General features: G+C 32.6%; 1 protein-coding gene across 1 annotated transcript; it reads left to right on the top strand.

Annotated features, from left to right (window-relative positions):
• Window positions 1-1,635: 1,635 nt before the first annotated feature.
• Window positions 1,636-13,043, top strand: LOC134727258 (uncharacterized). The gene is made up of 11 exons (XM_063591636.1): window positions 1,636-2,006; window positions 2,717-2,806; window positions 3,812-3,908; window positions 5,297-5,379; window positions 6,490-6,612; window positions 7,683-7,733; window positions 9,505-9,602; window positions 10,304-10,443; window positions 11,397-11,509; window positions 11,852-12,003; window positions 12,821-13,043. Exons 2-11 carry the CDS (start codon window positions 2,718-2,720, stop codon window positions 13,027-13,029), a joined length of 1,155 nt encoding a protein of 384 aa, XP_063447706.1. The 5' UTR covers window positions 1,636-2,006; window position 2,717; the 3' UTR covers window positions 13,030-13,043.
• The last annotated feature ends 2,917 nt before the right edge of the window (window positions 13,044-15,960 follow it).

A 15,960-nucleotide genomic window follows, 5' to 3' on the forward strand; every position in this document is an offset into this window, starting at 1 on the left:
ACGCGGTTATTTGATGGTTTCCCTTGTATTTTGTTTCATCAGCTATTTTTACCGAAGATTGCGCCGATCACGAAAGTTAAATGACCTCGATGTGAAAACAAAAGATTAGCAACTGACATTTGTATATGGCTAACCTAAGTACGAATTCAATAGAAAAATCCCAATGTCAAATTTTATTCAAGGTCAATGGATTATGACTAAAGAGGCAGGAACAAATAATCTCCATGGAAATAAGATTTCCCAGTACAGTGCTTATATAACTATAACCTAATATCATTGAGTAATCATAATCAGTTTCTTTTCACAAACTTGAATAACTGTTGATTCGTTGTCCCCAACGCCAGAAACAACTCACATAAGTCCCCTTTTTGGCGGCTACATGGAATGTGTCAAATTTGAATTAAATAAGCAATTAAAATTTTCTTTTCAAAGTACAAGTTTCAACACTCAGAATGTAATTTACATATCGACTCCAAACTTTTTCGATATTTATTTATGAAAGTTCTCAAATTTGAACTGTTCCTATGAAAGCTAAGCTAGGTTGTTGCTCTGATCAACCAAAAAATTCAGTAATAATTTGTTCTGATTGCCGAGATAAGTGTTTTATACTCAGCTGGAATTTTCTGCATGACTTTATAAAAAGCAGCTATTTATACCAACTGACATTTATTTGCAGCTGTTGTGTAGCTAAACAAATGCACCTTGAAAGTAACACAGCTAGTATGTTAGTTGTTTATAACAAAAAATCTTTTGAATGCAGTTTACTTTCTCTTTACTAGTATACAAAGTATGGGAGGTATGATGAATTTTAAAAGGAGTGGGATAAGGAGCATGAACCTGTGAGCATCTTTTTACCTTATAATATGCCGATCATCCAATGTTTTTGTCGTCATGGTTGCACATCTAGCACAAAAACGTCCGCACCTTTTGGTTTACTACGTGGATATGTTGCGGCAGATAATAATAAAGTGTCGGACCCTTTTGTTGGAATGAATTTGCACATGGCGAAATGTTATTTTAAAGATCTTTTGTGCGAAGTATATGTATCTCGGTGAGACGGAAACGGGGATACACTCGTTTGAGGAGACACTTACAGAAAAACACAGACACAGATATTGTAATTCAGAGCTGGTTTTATTTTTACTGGAATGATAAGTCGTATTCTTAGTCGATTTATGAGATTTCAACACCAGGAAACAACTGTGCACAAATCTGACAGTTACTGAAGAGAACAATAACTGGATATTTAAAACCTCGTTTCGTTATCTATCGTTATTTAATTCATTAAAACAAATTGAGGTCAACTGGATTGTTTTGAAGACTTTGCCTACATAGTTGCTACACTACGATGGCCGAAGTGAGCCGACAAAAATACAATTTAAACTTTATATAGTACTGTACAGAAAGTTTGTACATAGTACTTTCTTGTTGTTTTACTTCCTGGTTAAAAGATAGTACTCTGTACAGAAAGTTGGTACATAGTACTTTCTTGTTGTTTTACTTCCTGGTTAAAAGATAGTACTCTGTACAGAAAGTTTGTACATCGTACTATCTTGTTGTTTTACTTCCGGGTAAAAAGATAGTACTCTGTACAGAAAGTTGGTACATAGTACTATCTCGTGTTTTACTTCCGGGTAAAAAGATAGTACTCTGTACAGAAAGTTGGTACAGTGTACTATCTTTTTATGGGATCAGAAAGTACAAGAGCAGAGTTTGTGGAGACAAGCTATTTGATTTATCGACGTATTTTTATCTGTTTTTTTTATCATGTTCATTGACTTTCATGATAAATTAAAAGGGAATGTTAGATATAAAACAGTCTGCAAATAAAGTATGTCAAATTCTTCAGCGTTTTGTGTTGAAAGTCACACACGTAGAAATGAAACTGATAACTTTTATGTACTTGAAACAAACATTAATAATATACGCAGGTTTATTAGCTTGAAAACGCTGGGACGCATTATTTTGAAGTAGGAATGGATATATTGTAAAAACTATACAATCATGTAAGTACATTATTTCCACACTCGTTTTTTCAATAATGTAATATAATATATTATAAAATAATATGTTTTATATTAAATTCTAAAATTATTTCTTTATAAACGTTATCTTAGATGTCATTTCGTATAAATGGAATGGAACATCTATAAGATAGAATATTGAAATCTTTAATTGTGTACACCATCAATTTGTAGATTGGATACATCAAATCGAACCATATAATGTGTATGTGTTACTACAACAACTTCTGCTATTCTGTCACATAGTTTGTGTTTATAGATAAACTAGGAAGATGTACATGTGGTATGAGTGCCAATGAGACAACTCTATGTATGTATACATGTATTGAATGTGTTATTGATGTTGATGTAAATCAAATGTGTACCTTCAGTCTATATATCAACACAACAATGTCAGATCTGTAAATTTGCTTTCGCAAATTTTTTGTTCTTCCCTCTCCGGGATTCGAACAATTTACAGATCTAACATTGTTTGGTTGATGTTTAGACGAGTTGTATATACATACTAGTAATGTACACAGCCATGTATCACCATCATTGCTGGTGCTCCGATGGATAAATTTGTTGTAGAGTTGTCACTGACTCAGAAGTACTTATATATATACATGTATATTGGTGTCACAATATCTCAGTAGCATATAGACTTCGGTAATAAAGATTCACATAAAGAGTTCAAAACATTTTTATTGTAGAATGGATTTTCTAGAAGAATTTCGTTATACAGATGTACCATTCAAAGATATTTCCTTAATTGTAAGGAAGAAGTATAACATATACAAAAGGTAATTCGGGGGGGAAATCTATAGTTTAACTTATAACGATTATTGTGATGATTTTATCTTCTCAAATATATATGACTAAACATCAAAAATAAGAATTCTATTCATATTCCAAATATATATCCGGAATTGACACCCGGTCTTATTTTCCTGTCTGCATGGTAACGTAATACGACAGTCACACTAAAAGCGGAGCAGAACTTGCTTACACTATATTCACAGTGTATATATGCAATCGAATATACATGTATATAACAAAAGTATGCATTTGCTTACTGTTGTACAATATTTATGACACGAAAAATCTACAAATTTGGAACGCTCTATGTGATCCACAGGGGTCATTATAAAAGGATGACCGATGCTAAATGCATAAAATAAGCTTCAAATGGTCAAGCATACATTATTGTTGTAATTCACTGATCTTGAGCTTGCATAGCTTCATAGTAGGCTAGTTTGGATTGACAATTTGTTTATTTTTTTTTTGTATTTTAGCATCTAGGCGACCACCGTCAAACAGTTCAGCACCTTCCGATTTCAGTTACTTGTGATAATCTAATGTATCAATGTTATATACTATTTAGTATTGCGTTGCCTATCGAAGTGGTCTATCAATATAATAATAAATACTATGGTATGATTGCCAAGAAGACTACAACTGAGATATGTATGTTATCCACTTTATATGTCAACGTAATAAGCCTTACCCATATCCTTTTTATATATAAAAGGCACAGATAAAACATGGTTAATAGATAGAAATGATAATAATTGAACGGCTTAATTTATACGGAAGACAAAAAACGAAAAACAAAAATGACAGCTACTGGGTTTTATGCTGTCACTTAAATGTATCTTGTAACAGAAATAAACTTCACGATCAAAATCCTATGTTTAATCAAGCGTACTATTGGTGTTACAGTCAGATGGTATGAAATATCAATCACTATGATTTAAAAATATTTTTTTTATATAAAATCGAAATAATGAATATAGTACGCATTTTAGCCCAAACGCAATAAGTAAAATATGGAGAAGAAAGGGATTTCCGAAACGTAAAGGGCCAACGATACATTCAAGGATGGAAATCAAAACAGGAATGAGAGTAAGGTTAACTTATAAGTTATCTTGTTTCTATGACACCACTTGAAATCAGAAGCTGCTCATAAATAGGAAAATGTTTGTCTGATTCTTTTGTCATTTGTAACAATAAAATACACGACAATATTTCTTGGATTATAGATTCGAAAACATGTCTGAAAAAGACTGGTTCCGTAAATTATGAAATGTTTTCATCACGAAGGTTCTTACCCGAGGTATATTAACATTGCAATGCCTTACACATTCATTAAATGATAAGATGTAAAATGCTTGTCAGTGAAAAACTTATTATAGAAAGAATGTGAACGCTTAAGAACTGACTTACGGTGTTCGATAATGACAAAAATCTAATGCATGGAATCAGGAAAACACGGCCATGATATCTTGAACGTCATTGAGAAAACCAACGATTGTATTTATAAAATACAGAAATTACCGATTATTTAACAAAAATCAATTTGTGTTTATCTTTTATAACAAAAAAGTTATGTCTTTCTTTGGAAAAAGAAATTACGGCCACAAATCTGAATTTCGAGCAAATATTCAAAATTTCGACCTCATTTTACTCAAAAAGTAGCACATGAAGGTATATTTTTTATTACATATCTGATTTAATCAGGCAAAAAATAGCCTATATGCAAATTTTCATGAACTTGTAAATACAGGATAAAAACTGTATCGTATGCCCTTAAATGCTAATCTATGAAATAAGTAAAAGATATTCCTCGAAGTAGTCAGCCCTAAGTTTTCTGGTAGTGTTGGTGTTGCTCAGTCTTTATTTTTTTCTATGTTCTGTTAACGTTTTGTGTACTATTCTTTGTCTGTCGGTCTTATTCCTTTTTAGCTATGGCGTTGTCAGTTTATTTGATTAGTTTAATTGCTCCTTTGGTATCTTTCTACACCCCCCCCCCCCAAAAAAAAAAATACACCCTAAGCCTAAGATATAATTATTAATGTAAAATGACAGATTTCTATAATTGAGAAGGGGCAATGCAAGATAAATGCAGGGTATCCAATTACATTTATCTACATTCTGTTTTATTGATAATTATGATATTGAACCAATCCATTTTTAATTTTATGTTTTGTATATATAATTTGCGCTTGTATTGGATTTTATATTTCTGCTCCTTTGGGGCGCTCATAGCAAAATAAAATTATTTGCATTTGTATTTGTATTTATATAGATTGCTTGAAATTTGGTTGAGATAGGAGGAAGATGGTGGATAGTGTTTCTTTTTTGTTTATATTCAAGCTACACAAACCGTCTAGGAATAGATAAAAACTACACAAAACCTAATGTTATATACATATTCTTATATTTTGATGAAATGTAATATGAGAAATCCTCATGTGTACGATGTTTAAAATGAAGAACCCTTTTTATTGCAGCTTTTGATTAAGGATCTTCCGCACACAGTCGGTTATAGAAATATGACTAGTATTTTGAGACAGAAAGGTGTTCATGTCAGAAGGTATGAGATTGTAGGACCGAGTCTTTCTTTCGTCAATTTTACATGGTTTCATTTTGAATGATAAATTCGGGGTGTTCAAGTTTATAACTGAAAATTATAAAGAACATGTTATTTTCCAACACTCATTTCAGGCAAACAGAAAAACTTGCTATCAAAGAGTCTAGAATTAAGCTATGTTGATATTTCTTGAAATACAAATATTAATGTGGGGTGATCATTTTTTTCTAATTGGAATTTTTGATAAAAAGATCGTTTCTTGCCCATTTTATTTTTTTACAATTTTGATGTATCATCGGCTCTTGGTTAATATTTGCCCTCGTAGAGTTAGCTATTATACTAATGCCAAAATCTAGGACTAACAATACATGTACTGTTTCTGCTATCAGAAGTGGTATGTGATAATATGAGATTGTTACATGGCATTTTTCATATCCGATGTATTATCAACCCAAGGTTTAATATCAAACCAAGAGCCTCAGTCAATATGCAAATCATATAAGAATTATTCTGGTGTACATATGATTTTTCCCAATGATGTTGTCATACGCGATTGGATATGCTCAATTTGTCGTTTTTCTTTTTTAATAAATAGGGTAAATTATCTTGAATTTGACCGTTGTAGGTAATTAATTCTACATTTTATTGCAGTAAAACTATTTCTGTGTCATAAACATATGTCTTGGGTATTTCAAAACACCGTTATTTTTTATTTGTGATTTCTATAGAAAATTTTGTAATCTTGAGGTTACATGCCTTTTGTGACTTAACCTTGTGCACAGATAGAATAAGGGGAGAAATTTGATTGGTTAACTTGCAATGATGGTTATTTTCTTATATGCAATGAAATGTTATGTGAAAATTTTTCTATAGAACTGGACAGGATAAAACTTTACTCGTGCCAAGTTTTTCTTTATTTAAAACAAAGATAAATTCTGCACATTTTTTTGAAAAGTGCAAATTTAACAAAGACTAATAGGGGAAAATCAATGGTGGTATTACACCTTTATGTATTATAAACAAAAATGCATATTTTAGAAAACTTAAAAAAAGAAAAAAAAGAGGCTAATTCTTTTCAATGAATGATATCTGAATTGGTCCTTATACATGTAGGGACATGGTCATGGAATTGATGAGAGAAATAGATGCTTATGGCGTTCAAAACAGACGACGCAGAAGAATAAACAGAAAAGTTTACAGATCAATGGGACCGAATCATGCATGGCATATTGATGGGTATATATAATTTATGAGATATAAGACAGTCATCCGTATGCAAATTTGAATAATTCTATGCCCCCTTCCTAGCAAAGGGGCATCCAGTTTTACCTTTATCTGTCTGTACGTGCATTCGTACGTCCCATAATTAATTTCCGTTCTCTAACATTAGTTTGCCTCAACTAAATGTTATAAAACATATAATCAATGCTCAATGCCACAAAACACAGATCAAGTTTGAATTTTGGTGGCGTCACTTGTAGCGTTCTAGAGTTATGCCCCTATACAGATGGAACAATGTTGAACTTTTTATTTCCATTCTATTACTTTAGTTTGGCGCCACCAAATGTTAATTCAAATATATGTTATTGCTAATCAAATCGACAACAAGGAGCAGAACAATAAACATTTATAACAAACAAATGATTACAAGTGATTCAATATGATTAAGACACAGTGTTTAAAAAAATATTTATTAAGACAAGCAGGAGAATACAACAAGCACCGTGTTTAATAATATAGCTAGGTTAAGAAAAGGGGGGTCACTGTGCATTACTAAATCTATATATCATTTAAGGAAACTTTCCTAAGTGAGGATATATTTTCCAATAATTGTCCGAGTTTCTGGAATTTTTAAAATCCTTTTTGTATTTCATTTAAGAAGTTAAGACGAATATTTTGAAAGTTTGTGGCACTGAAGAAGAAAATGAATTTCATCCTCAACCTCAGTACCACAAAATTTACAGATACGTTCTGACACTGTCAGATTTTTGTACCTTCCCATCTCATTCTCTAAATCGTGAACACTGATACGGAATGTTGTTAAGTAATTTCTTTATTTAAAATTTTCCAGCAAAGGGTATTTTCTAAGCAAAATCTTCTTTTGAAAAGTCTATAAGTCCTAGCAAGTTCCCATATAGGTTATTGCCTCTGAAATCATCATTAAGCTCATTTGCCATATCAAATCATATTTTGTTCATTGACTTTGAATATTTGCAAAACTAACATGTTAAAATGTTGCTTTTTCCATCATCGAAATTTTAAAAATACGATACATATCTCTGTGATAACAGTTTATTTTTTTGTAGCTACGATAAACTGAAACCTTACGGTTTTTCAATACATGGCTGTATTGATGGGTGAGTACGTGCAATAATTTCTTTTTATCACACACAGCTAGGATTTGATCTTCATGTTTTTAAAATTATTTTTACACATAATTATGCATCTTCATTTGTATTATAATTATGAAAACTACCGTATATATGTAGGACTCAAATCTATGGTGGGTTCCAAATATATGGCAGATTCTTATATATGGTAAATGTGACGTAATGCCATCCCAAATCTGTGGCAAGTTTTGTAATTTCCTAATCTATGGCGGATTTATGTTGTTTCCGAATCTTTCGCAAATTTTGTGCAAATGGAAAACGATGCAGTACATTTTCCATCAATAACTTGTCTTGAGCAAGTTGAAAAATACGACAACGGGAGCATGCATGTCTACAAACATTTATGAAATAAACATTCCATAATGGCCGACCAAAAAAAAATCATAAATGATAAATGCATATGCCTTAATACAGACTTCAAGATCAAAATGATGTGCTCTGTAAAAAATAAACATTTTTAATCTGTGCATGGTACCTGTTTAACCAATTCATTAAACCAACTAATAAGACATGTAACAAGCACGAAGGCCGCTTTGTATAAAAAAATAAATATAAAAAAGTAACAAATTAATAAAAATAGAGTTTGAATTTTCAAATAATATTTATTTCAGCGATATCGTTTATACATCTTGTTTTATTTGATGACGATTTAAATCAAGTTTGTATATTCGGTAATTTTATCTATTATTTTATAAACTTTGCCAGCTGTAGACAGTTAACTGCAGTATACTAACTAGATATGGGAAGATGTGAAATGAGTGCCAATGAGACAACTTTCCATCCAAATTACTATTTATAAAAGTAAACCATTATAGGTCAAGGTACGGCCTTCAACAAGGAGCCTTGGCTCACACCAAACAGCAAGCTATAAAGGGCCCCAAAAACTCCTTTTTCGAAAATATGCGGTACTGAAGATAGCGACGCCATAATTCATCGCGGGATTCGGCCAGTACAGCACATTTGGTCCATCTTCGGGATTATATGTCACAACTTCCTTTAAACCAACCAAAAAAAATTTCCAGGGAAATATCTTCATCTTGAATGGTGTTCAAATCTATGGGTTCCGTCATCGTTAGCGACATCGAAGATCTAATATGGCGTTATATTCAATTGTGGCGTTATACTGTATACCCTTTCCTCAAGATCTACCATAGATTCGGAGTAAACAAAAATCTGCCATAGATTTGAGTTGTTTGGCGTTTGTAACGTCACATTTACCATAGATTAGAAATCTGCCATAGATTTGGAACCCGCCATAGATTTGAGTCCTACATATATATAAATTTTGAAGGGAATTGTCAGAATGGCTTCTTAAATTATGCTACGGTAAAATTGGCTATTCCTCAAATCAATTGGTTGTTTGAGAACTGGCTAGTTATATAATCCGTTAGATAAAAATTGATCGATTTATCATCTATCTGATATATAAACCAGAGTTGATAGTCGACTTTGTGTCTTATGCACGGACAATATATGGAATTTAAAACGCACTTTCTTTAAAGTTACAGTCTTAATATGCGGCTCCATTTGTTAAAAAAATCATGGTCACTGAGGAGGGTGGACTCAACAACTGCATGATAGATACTTATATGTATATATATGTACTTTGATTTCTGTAAGTGTAATTAAAGATTGTGACGAAAGTCGCTTTTCCCAATTCTAACAAAAAAACATTGTATTTCACTACCAACACTTGTGTATCATAGCGAGCAGAAAATTATTTCTACATTATTTTTAGATATTCTCGTAAAATTATATGGTTGAGAGTTGGACCTACCAATAGTGACTCCAAAGTTGTAGCTTATTATTATGTAAGGAGTATAATGGAATATAATGGTATGTTTGAAATAGTATATAATTTAAGTCCCAGTCACACTGTCACGTTTTACTACGTTTTAAAATGCTATATTTTAACTGTTTTTTGAAGAAACTTGTCAAATTATTTTAAAGGAAGGTTTTACTAGGTTTATATTAAGTTCTTACCACGTTTTACTACGTATTAGTAGTACGTGTAGACCCACGTTTCCACCACGCATTGATACGTTTCCATACGTAGTAAGCACGTTTTGTTACGTTCCGCGTAGTAAGCTTTGATACGTATTTACTATAGATTTCCATTTTCGCTACTTTTTTGTGGGAATTTTCAAAACATACATGTCAGGTCCCGTTTTAAACAAAGGATTACTACGTTTCGATACGCCTTGTAACGTTTATTCCCGTTTCGCTACACTTTCAAAATGTAGTAAAACGTAGTTCTTAAAACGTGACAGTGTGACTGAGGCAGCTAGTATAGCCATGCAAATTAATTACATTATAAAACTTTTGCTAAGACAATAATACATTTATAAATAGATGTGCAAATAACATAATTTATGTGAAAAACTGACGTTTCAAACATTATAACAGTGAGGTTTAGCAATCCAGATGCAAAGAACATGTACATATATGTTTTCGCAGTTGTGCATTTTTGTTTACAACCCGTTTTATTGATGTTATGGTGATTTTATTCATGATCAGAACCCTTTGTTTGATACCAGGCGTACCATTGGTGTTACAGTCAGACCCTGGAACAGAAAATGTGTTGATAGGAGCATTACAGTGCACTTTACGTCATGAAGCAGATGACTACTTTGCAGGAATTAAGAGCTTCAGGGTTGTGAGGTCTAAATTTAATCAGGTATTTTTTCTTTCTTAGATTTTAATATAGCGATTTGAAATAACCATTTTAAAGTGATATTCAAGTATAAGATACAACCAAGAGGGCGTTAGATTATGTTTATCTAATTTACGCAAAAATGGACACACTATTCAAGCTTGATACAGGTCTGAATTCGGATTGTAATTAAATATTTGACATATTATATAGGTTTCTGAATAACTGTAGTCAAAGCACTTGAAATTGGTTATAAGAATTGAATGTATATTCAATTAAAGATTTCTTGTTGTGCTATACAAGGTGCTGTTGCGCAACTATCTGTTGTCAGACTATAAACAAATATAGTTCAGTTTCTTATCTATGTTCTATTTGAAATTTATGAAACCCCCCTTTTTAATGAATAAAACCCAATAACTGAGAAATGTAAACCATACAATTTATAGAATTATAAAGGGAGCTTGCATCAACAGATAGCAACAATTCACCAAAGTTTCATGAGAACTGCTGAAATCATTTTTTTTAGTTATTGTCTGAAAAATGGAAAATCCCCCTTTTTGATGAATAAAATCCTGTAACTCGGAAGCGTAAAATCTAAAATTTATAAAAATCGAAAGGGAGTTCATGTCAATAGATAAATATGAACAATTCCCCGAAATTGCTTGAAAGTTCGAGAAAGCATTCTTGAGTTTTTGTCGAGAATTGGAAAATCCCCCCTTTCTTAATGAATAAATGAATAAACTCGAAAACAGCCGATCTGAAATTTATATATATAAAAAAAAAAGGAGTTCACGTCAGTAGTTATTAACAATTCACCAAAGTTACATGCATATTTGTTAGAGCGTTTTTTAGTTAATGTCCGACATGTTGACGACGGACGGACAGTATCCAAAATACGTTCCGTAAACGGAGACGAGCGTATAAAAAGATATGTAAATGATTTTTTTTTTAAACTAATGTTAATATTTTGCTTGCAGAGAATTGAAGCTTGGTGGAGCATGTTTAGAAGACAGTCCAGCGAGTGGTGGATTAATTTTTTCAAGGACCTAGTTTCATTTGGAGAATTCAATCGAGACAATGTCGTTGATATGTAAGCACGTAACAAAACAAAAACTATGACCTTTTCTTCCTCAAGTATTTAATGTCAAAGTCAATTTCAGTAAAATCAATAGTGTCTCTCAACTATTTTCGCGATGGCATGTTTCTCTAATGATGACAACCAACTGACATACACCGAAGATACTACGATATTAATTATGTACTAAGGTAAGGTTAAGGGATTGAAATCAGTTTGCTATTTGTCCGGCCAATACAATGCGCATGTCACTATTTGTTTTTGCATGAAATATAATCTTTAGCAGAACCTTGACAATTTCAATTTTTTCTTGTTATTTTTTCTTTATCAATCTTCCTTCTTTTCTGTTCTTTATAGCCAGTGTTTACGATACTGCTTCATGCCAGTTGTGCAACAAGAATTAAATCTTCTGGTTGAAAGATGGAATAACCACCATATTTCGGCAAATAGAAATGCAGCATGTCCAAATGGAAGACCCAACACTCTTCATATTGCTCCAGAAGATTCGGGTAAATGATAGTGACAACTGGTTTATTTTGTATTCAAGATATTAACAACATATTAATCAAAGGAAGCTCTATTTGATGATATTTAAATTTGTTATGCATTGACTGTAATCATTCTACGGTAAAAGACCTGAAAGGCATTACACATGAGTATCTATTCGGTTTGTTGGTCCTCCTCTTGGGGATTCTGATTACTAGTATGTGATTACTTGATCAAGTATTAAAGGACTATTTGATTATCTGGTTATTTAGACTGTATATGTTTTTGATTATTTCCTTATGATAACCAAGTTTTAGTAAATATTTAATGATTTTCGGGATTATATTGCGGACAAAAACAAAAGAAGTGTGATTATGTCATAATTCATACAACCCCGAACCCGAACCACATAAAAACTTGTGGAAAATTGATTTTCCGGACTGTCGGATGGACGGAAAGACGGACAGACAAACGAGAGTGCAAACCTAACGTCCAATTCGGCTTCGCCAAAAAGGACTCATAATATGTACTGACAATGATTGAAAATAAACAAAAGAACCCATGACAGGAAAAAAATGAGAAAAAAAATTTCGCCAAAAAAATGAAAATGAATGATTCATCCTATAAAATCATCATCTCCACAAATGGGCGCACATTTATACTAAAACAGTTTTAATTTTTTATCGAAAGGAAAAAAGCTTCCAATGCTTATCGGCACTTAAACCATAATTTAAAGAAAGTAAACCTCTAAACCCTTTTCATTGATTTTTCATTTAAAGGTGAATAACGCAAACAAAATGAATTGGTGCAGTCCTATTTATATAATTTACCCTGTTTTAGGAGGAACTGACTGTCTTCAGCCTGTTGAAGAAATTGATATAGATTTTGCATTGCACTTATGCAAAGTATCAACCATATCTGGATCTTTAGAATTCGACCAAAGAGCAGCTGACCTATACCAAAATTTGGCATGGAAAGAAGCAGAGAGATGGGAAGATGCGTTAAAAAAGTACTTTTATCTCAGAGAAAAAATGTTAATAAATGCCTAAATTGTTTGTTTGAATTATCTGTTTATTTTTCTGTTTAAAATATTTGGTGTTTTTCTTTTCTTCTTACCTGGTGTAACCCAAGGCTACCTCCTTATTTTTTACTTAATGCTAAAAAGAGGTTAATATAATACCTTACACTATAATATGTAAAACAGTTTGTCGTTTTTTTTAACCCATGTCACCAAAAGCATCGTCACCACTACGTCCGTCTTTCCAAACGACTCGCGTTTATAACTCCTGTCAAAGAGTTCTTGGCTTATATGAACAGTATTGATTTTATAATTGTCTTAACTGTGAGTTGTAACAGAGACATTGTATATTATATGTCTCTGGTTGTAATGTGCAAGCAACTTGTATACGTACCATGCTTCCTGTTTGTCAAAAGTTTCATGAATGTTTCGCTGAGCACAGTATGATACGACCGCAGAGGTTGAACCCTGAACAGTTGGACAAAGTTTGAACACCCTATTCAAGTTTGATACCGTCTGAATATTGATTGTGATAAACATTTTATATGTATATATATACAACATGTAGGTTCTTATACAAAATAAATGTGTTCAAAGATCTTAAAAATCTTTTGCGCAATACTTTGCCACTGAAGAATTCTTCTTGTAACTTTTCAAAATTTTTGAAGAAAAAGATATGACCCCATATCCCCCCCCCCCCCCCCCCCCCCCCGCCCAAGAGAAAATGGCAAAAAATCCCTTTAACCCCCAAAGTCAAGCCCATCATTCCCTATGTGATATGGAACATTGTAGTACAAGTTTAGAGAGATCCATACACTTATACAGTTATTGTCTAGAAACTAGAATAAAATGCTCCACAGGGCGCAGCTTGATATGACCGCAGAGGTCGAACCCTGAACAGTTGGGACAAGTATGAACACAACATTCAAGCTTGATACAGCTATGAAAATGAAATGGTGCAGTCCTATTTATATAATTTACAATTAAATATTTCTTGCTTTTGCGCAATATTGTGCAATTGAAAATTTCTTGCAATTGCACATAATTATTTTGGATCTTAATTTGGACCAACTTGAAAACTGGGCCTACAATCAAAAATCTAAGTACATGTTTAGATTCAGCATATCAAAGAAGCCCAAGAATTCAATTTTTGTTAATATCAAACTTATATGAATTTTGGACCCTTTGGACCTACATGTAGACCAATTTGAAAAAGGGACCAAAAATTAAAAATCTACATGTACAGTTAGATTCGGCATTAAGAACCCCAATTATTCAATTTTTGATGAAATCAAACAAAGTTTAATTTTGAACCCCAATTTGGACAAACTTGAAAACTGGGCTAATAAACAAAAATCTAAGTACATTTTTAGATGAAGCATATCAAAGAACCCCAAAGATTCAATTTTTGTTAAAACCAAACTAAGTTTAATTTTGGACCCTTTGGATCTTAATGAAGACCAATTTGAAACGGGACCAAAAATTAAGAATCTACATACACAGTTGGATTCGGCATATCAAAGAACCCCAATTATTCAATTTTTGATGAAATTAAAATTAAGTTAAATTGTTTACCCTTTGGGCCCCTTAATCATGAACTGTTGGGACCACACCTCCCAAAATCAATCGCAACCTTCCTTTTATGGTCATAAACCTTGAATTAAATTTCATAGATATCTATTTACTTATACTAAAGTTATTATGCGAAAACCAAGAATAATGCTTATTTGGGCCCTTTTTTGGCCCCTTTTTCCTAAACTGTTGGAACCAAAATTCTCAAAGTCAATCCCAACCTTCCTTTTGTGGTCATAAACCTTGTGTCAAAATTTAATAGATTCCTATTCACTTAAACTAAAGTTATAGTGCGAAAACCAAGAAAATACTTATTTGGGCCCTTTTTGGCCCCTAATTCCTAAAATGTTGGGACTAAAACCAATCCCAACCTTCCTTTTGTAGTCATAAACCTTGTGTTAAAATATCATAGATTTCTATTCACTTTTACAAAGTCAGAGTGCGAAAACTAAAAGTATTCGGACGACGACGACGACGCCAACGCGATACCAATATACGACCAATTTTTTTTCAATTTTTGCGGTCGTATAAAAATCTTAATACATGTTTAGATTCAGAATATCAAAGAACCCCAAGAATTAAATTTTTGTTAAAATCAAACTAAATTTAATTTTGGACCCATTAGACCTTAATGTAGACCAATTTGAAAATGGGACAATACTGTGCTTTTGAATATTTCTTACTATTGAGCAATACTGTGCAATTGAAGATTTGTTGCTTATGTTTTGGCCCCTAATTCCTTAACTGTTGGTACCATAACCCCCAACAATCAATCCCAACCTTCCTTTTGTGGTATTGAACCTTATGGTAAAATTTCATGGAGATCCATTATACTTAAACTAAAGTTATAGTGCGAAAACTAATGTGTCTTCGGACGACGGCGACAACGACGACGACGTCATACCAATATACGACCACAAAAATTATTTGCAGTCGTATACAAATGCTTATTTTTGTCCCCTTGTTTGCCTCTTATACCGGCATTTTTTGGGCAATTACCCCTTCAACTCAATCCCAGCCTTCTTAGTCAATGTGGTATGGAAGTTTGTGGTAAAATGTCGGAGCCCATAGTACACGGATGCCAAAAACCACATTGACCCAAAACTTTAACCGGACGGACAGACGAACGGACGCACAGACAGAAACAAATAATGCTCCTAAGTGGGCGTAAAATCTTTGTTAAATGTCAAGGGTTTCATAAAAGGGAGTAATATAAACTTTTAAGAATATTTTTTGAACAATTATATGCAGTGACACAGGATCAGATACGATTTTGATTTTGTTATGTCTGTATCTATCTATATATACATAAGTACGTCTGAGTCAGTGACAACTCTACAACAGATTTATCCCTCGGATCGCCATCAATGATGGTGACACATGGCTGTGT

Source organism: Mytilus trossulus, chromosome 7 (assembly GCF_036588685.1).
Source record: "Mytilus trossulus isolate FHL-02 chromosome 7, PNRI_Mtr1.1.1.hap1, whole genome shotgun sequence".
Classification (NCBI taxonomy): domain Eukaryota; kingdom Metazoa; phylum Mollusca; class Bivalvia; order Mytilida; family Mytilidae; genus Mytilus; species Mytilus trossulus.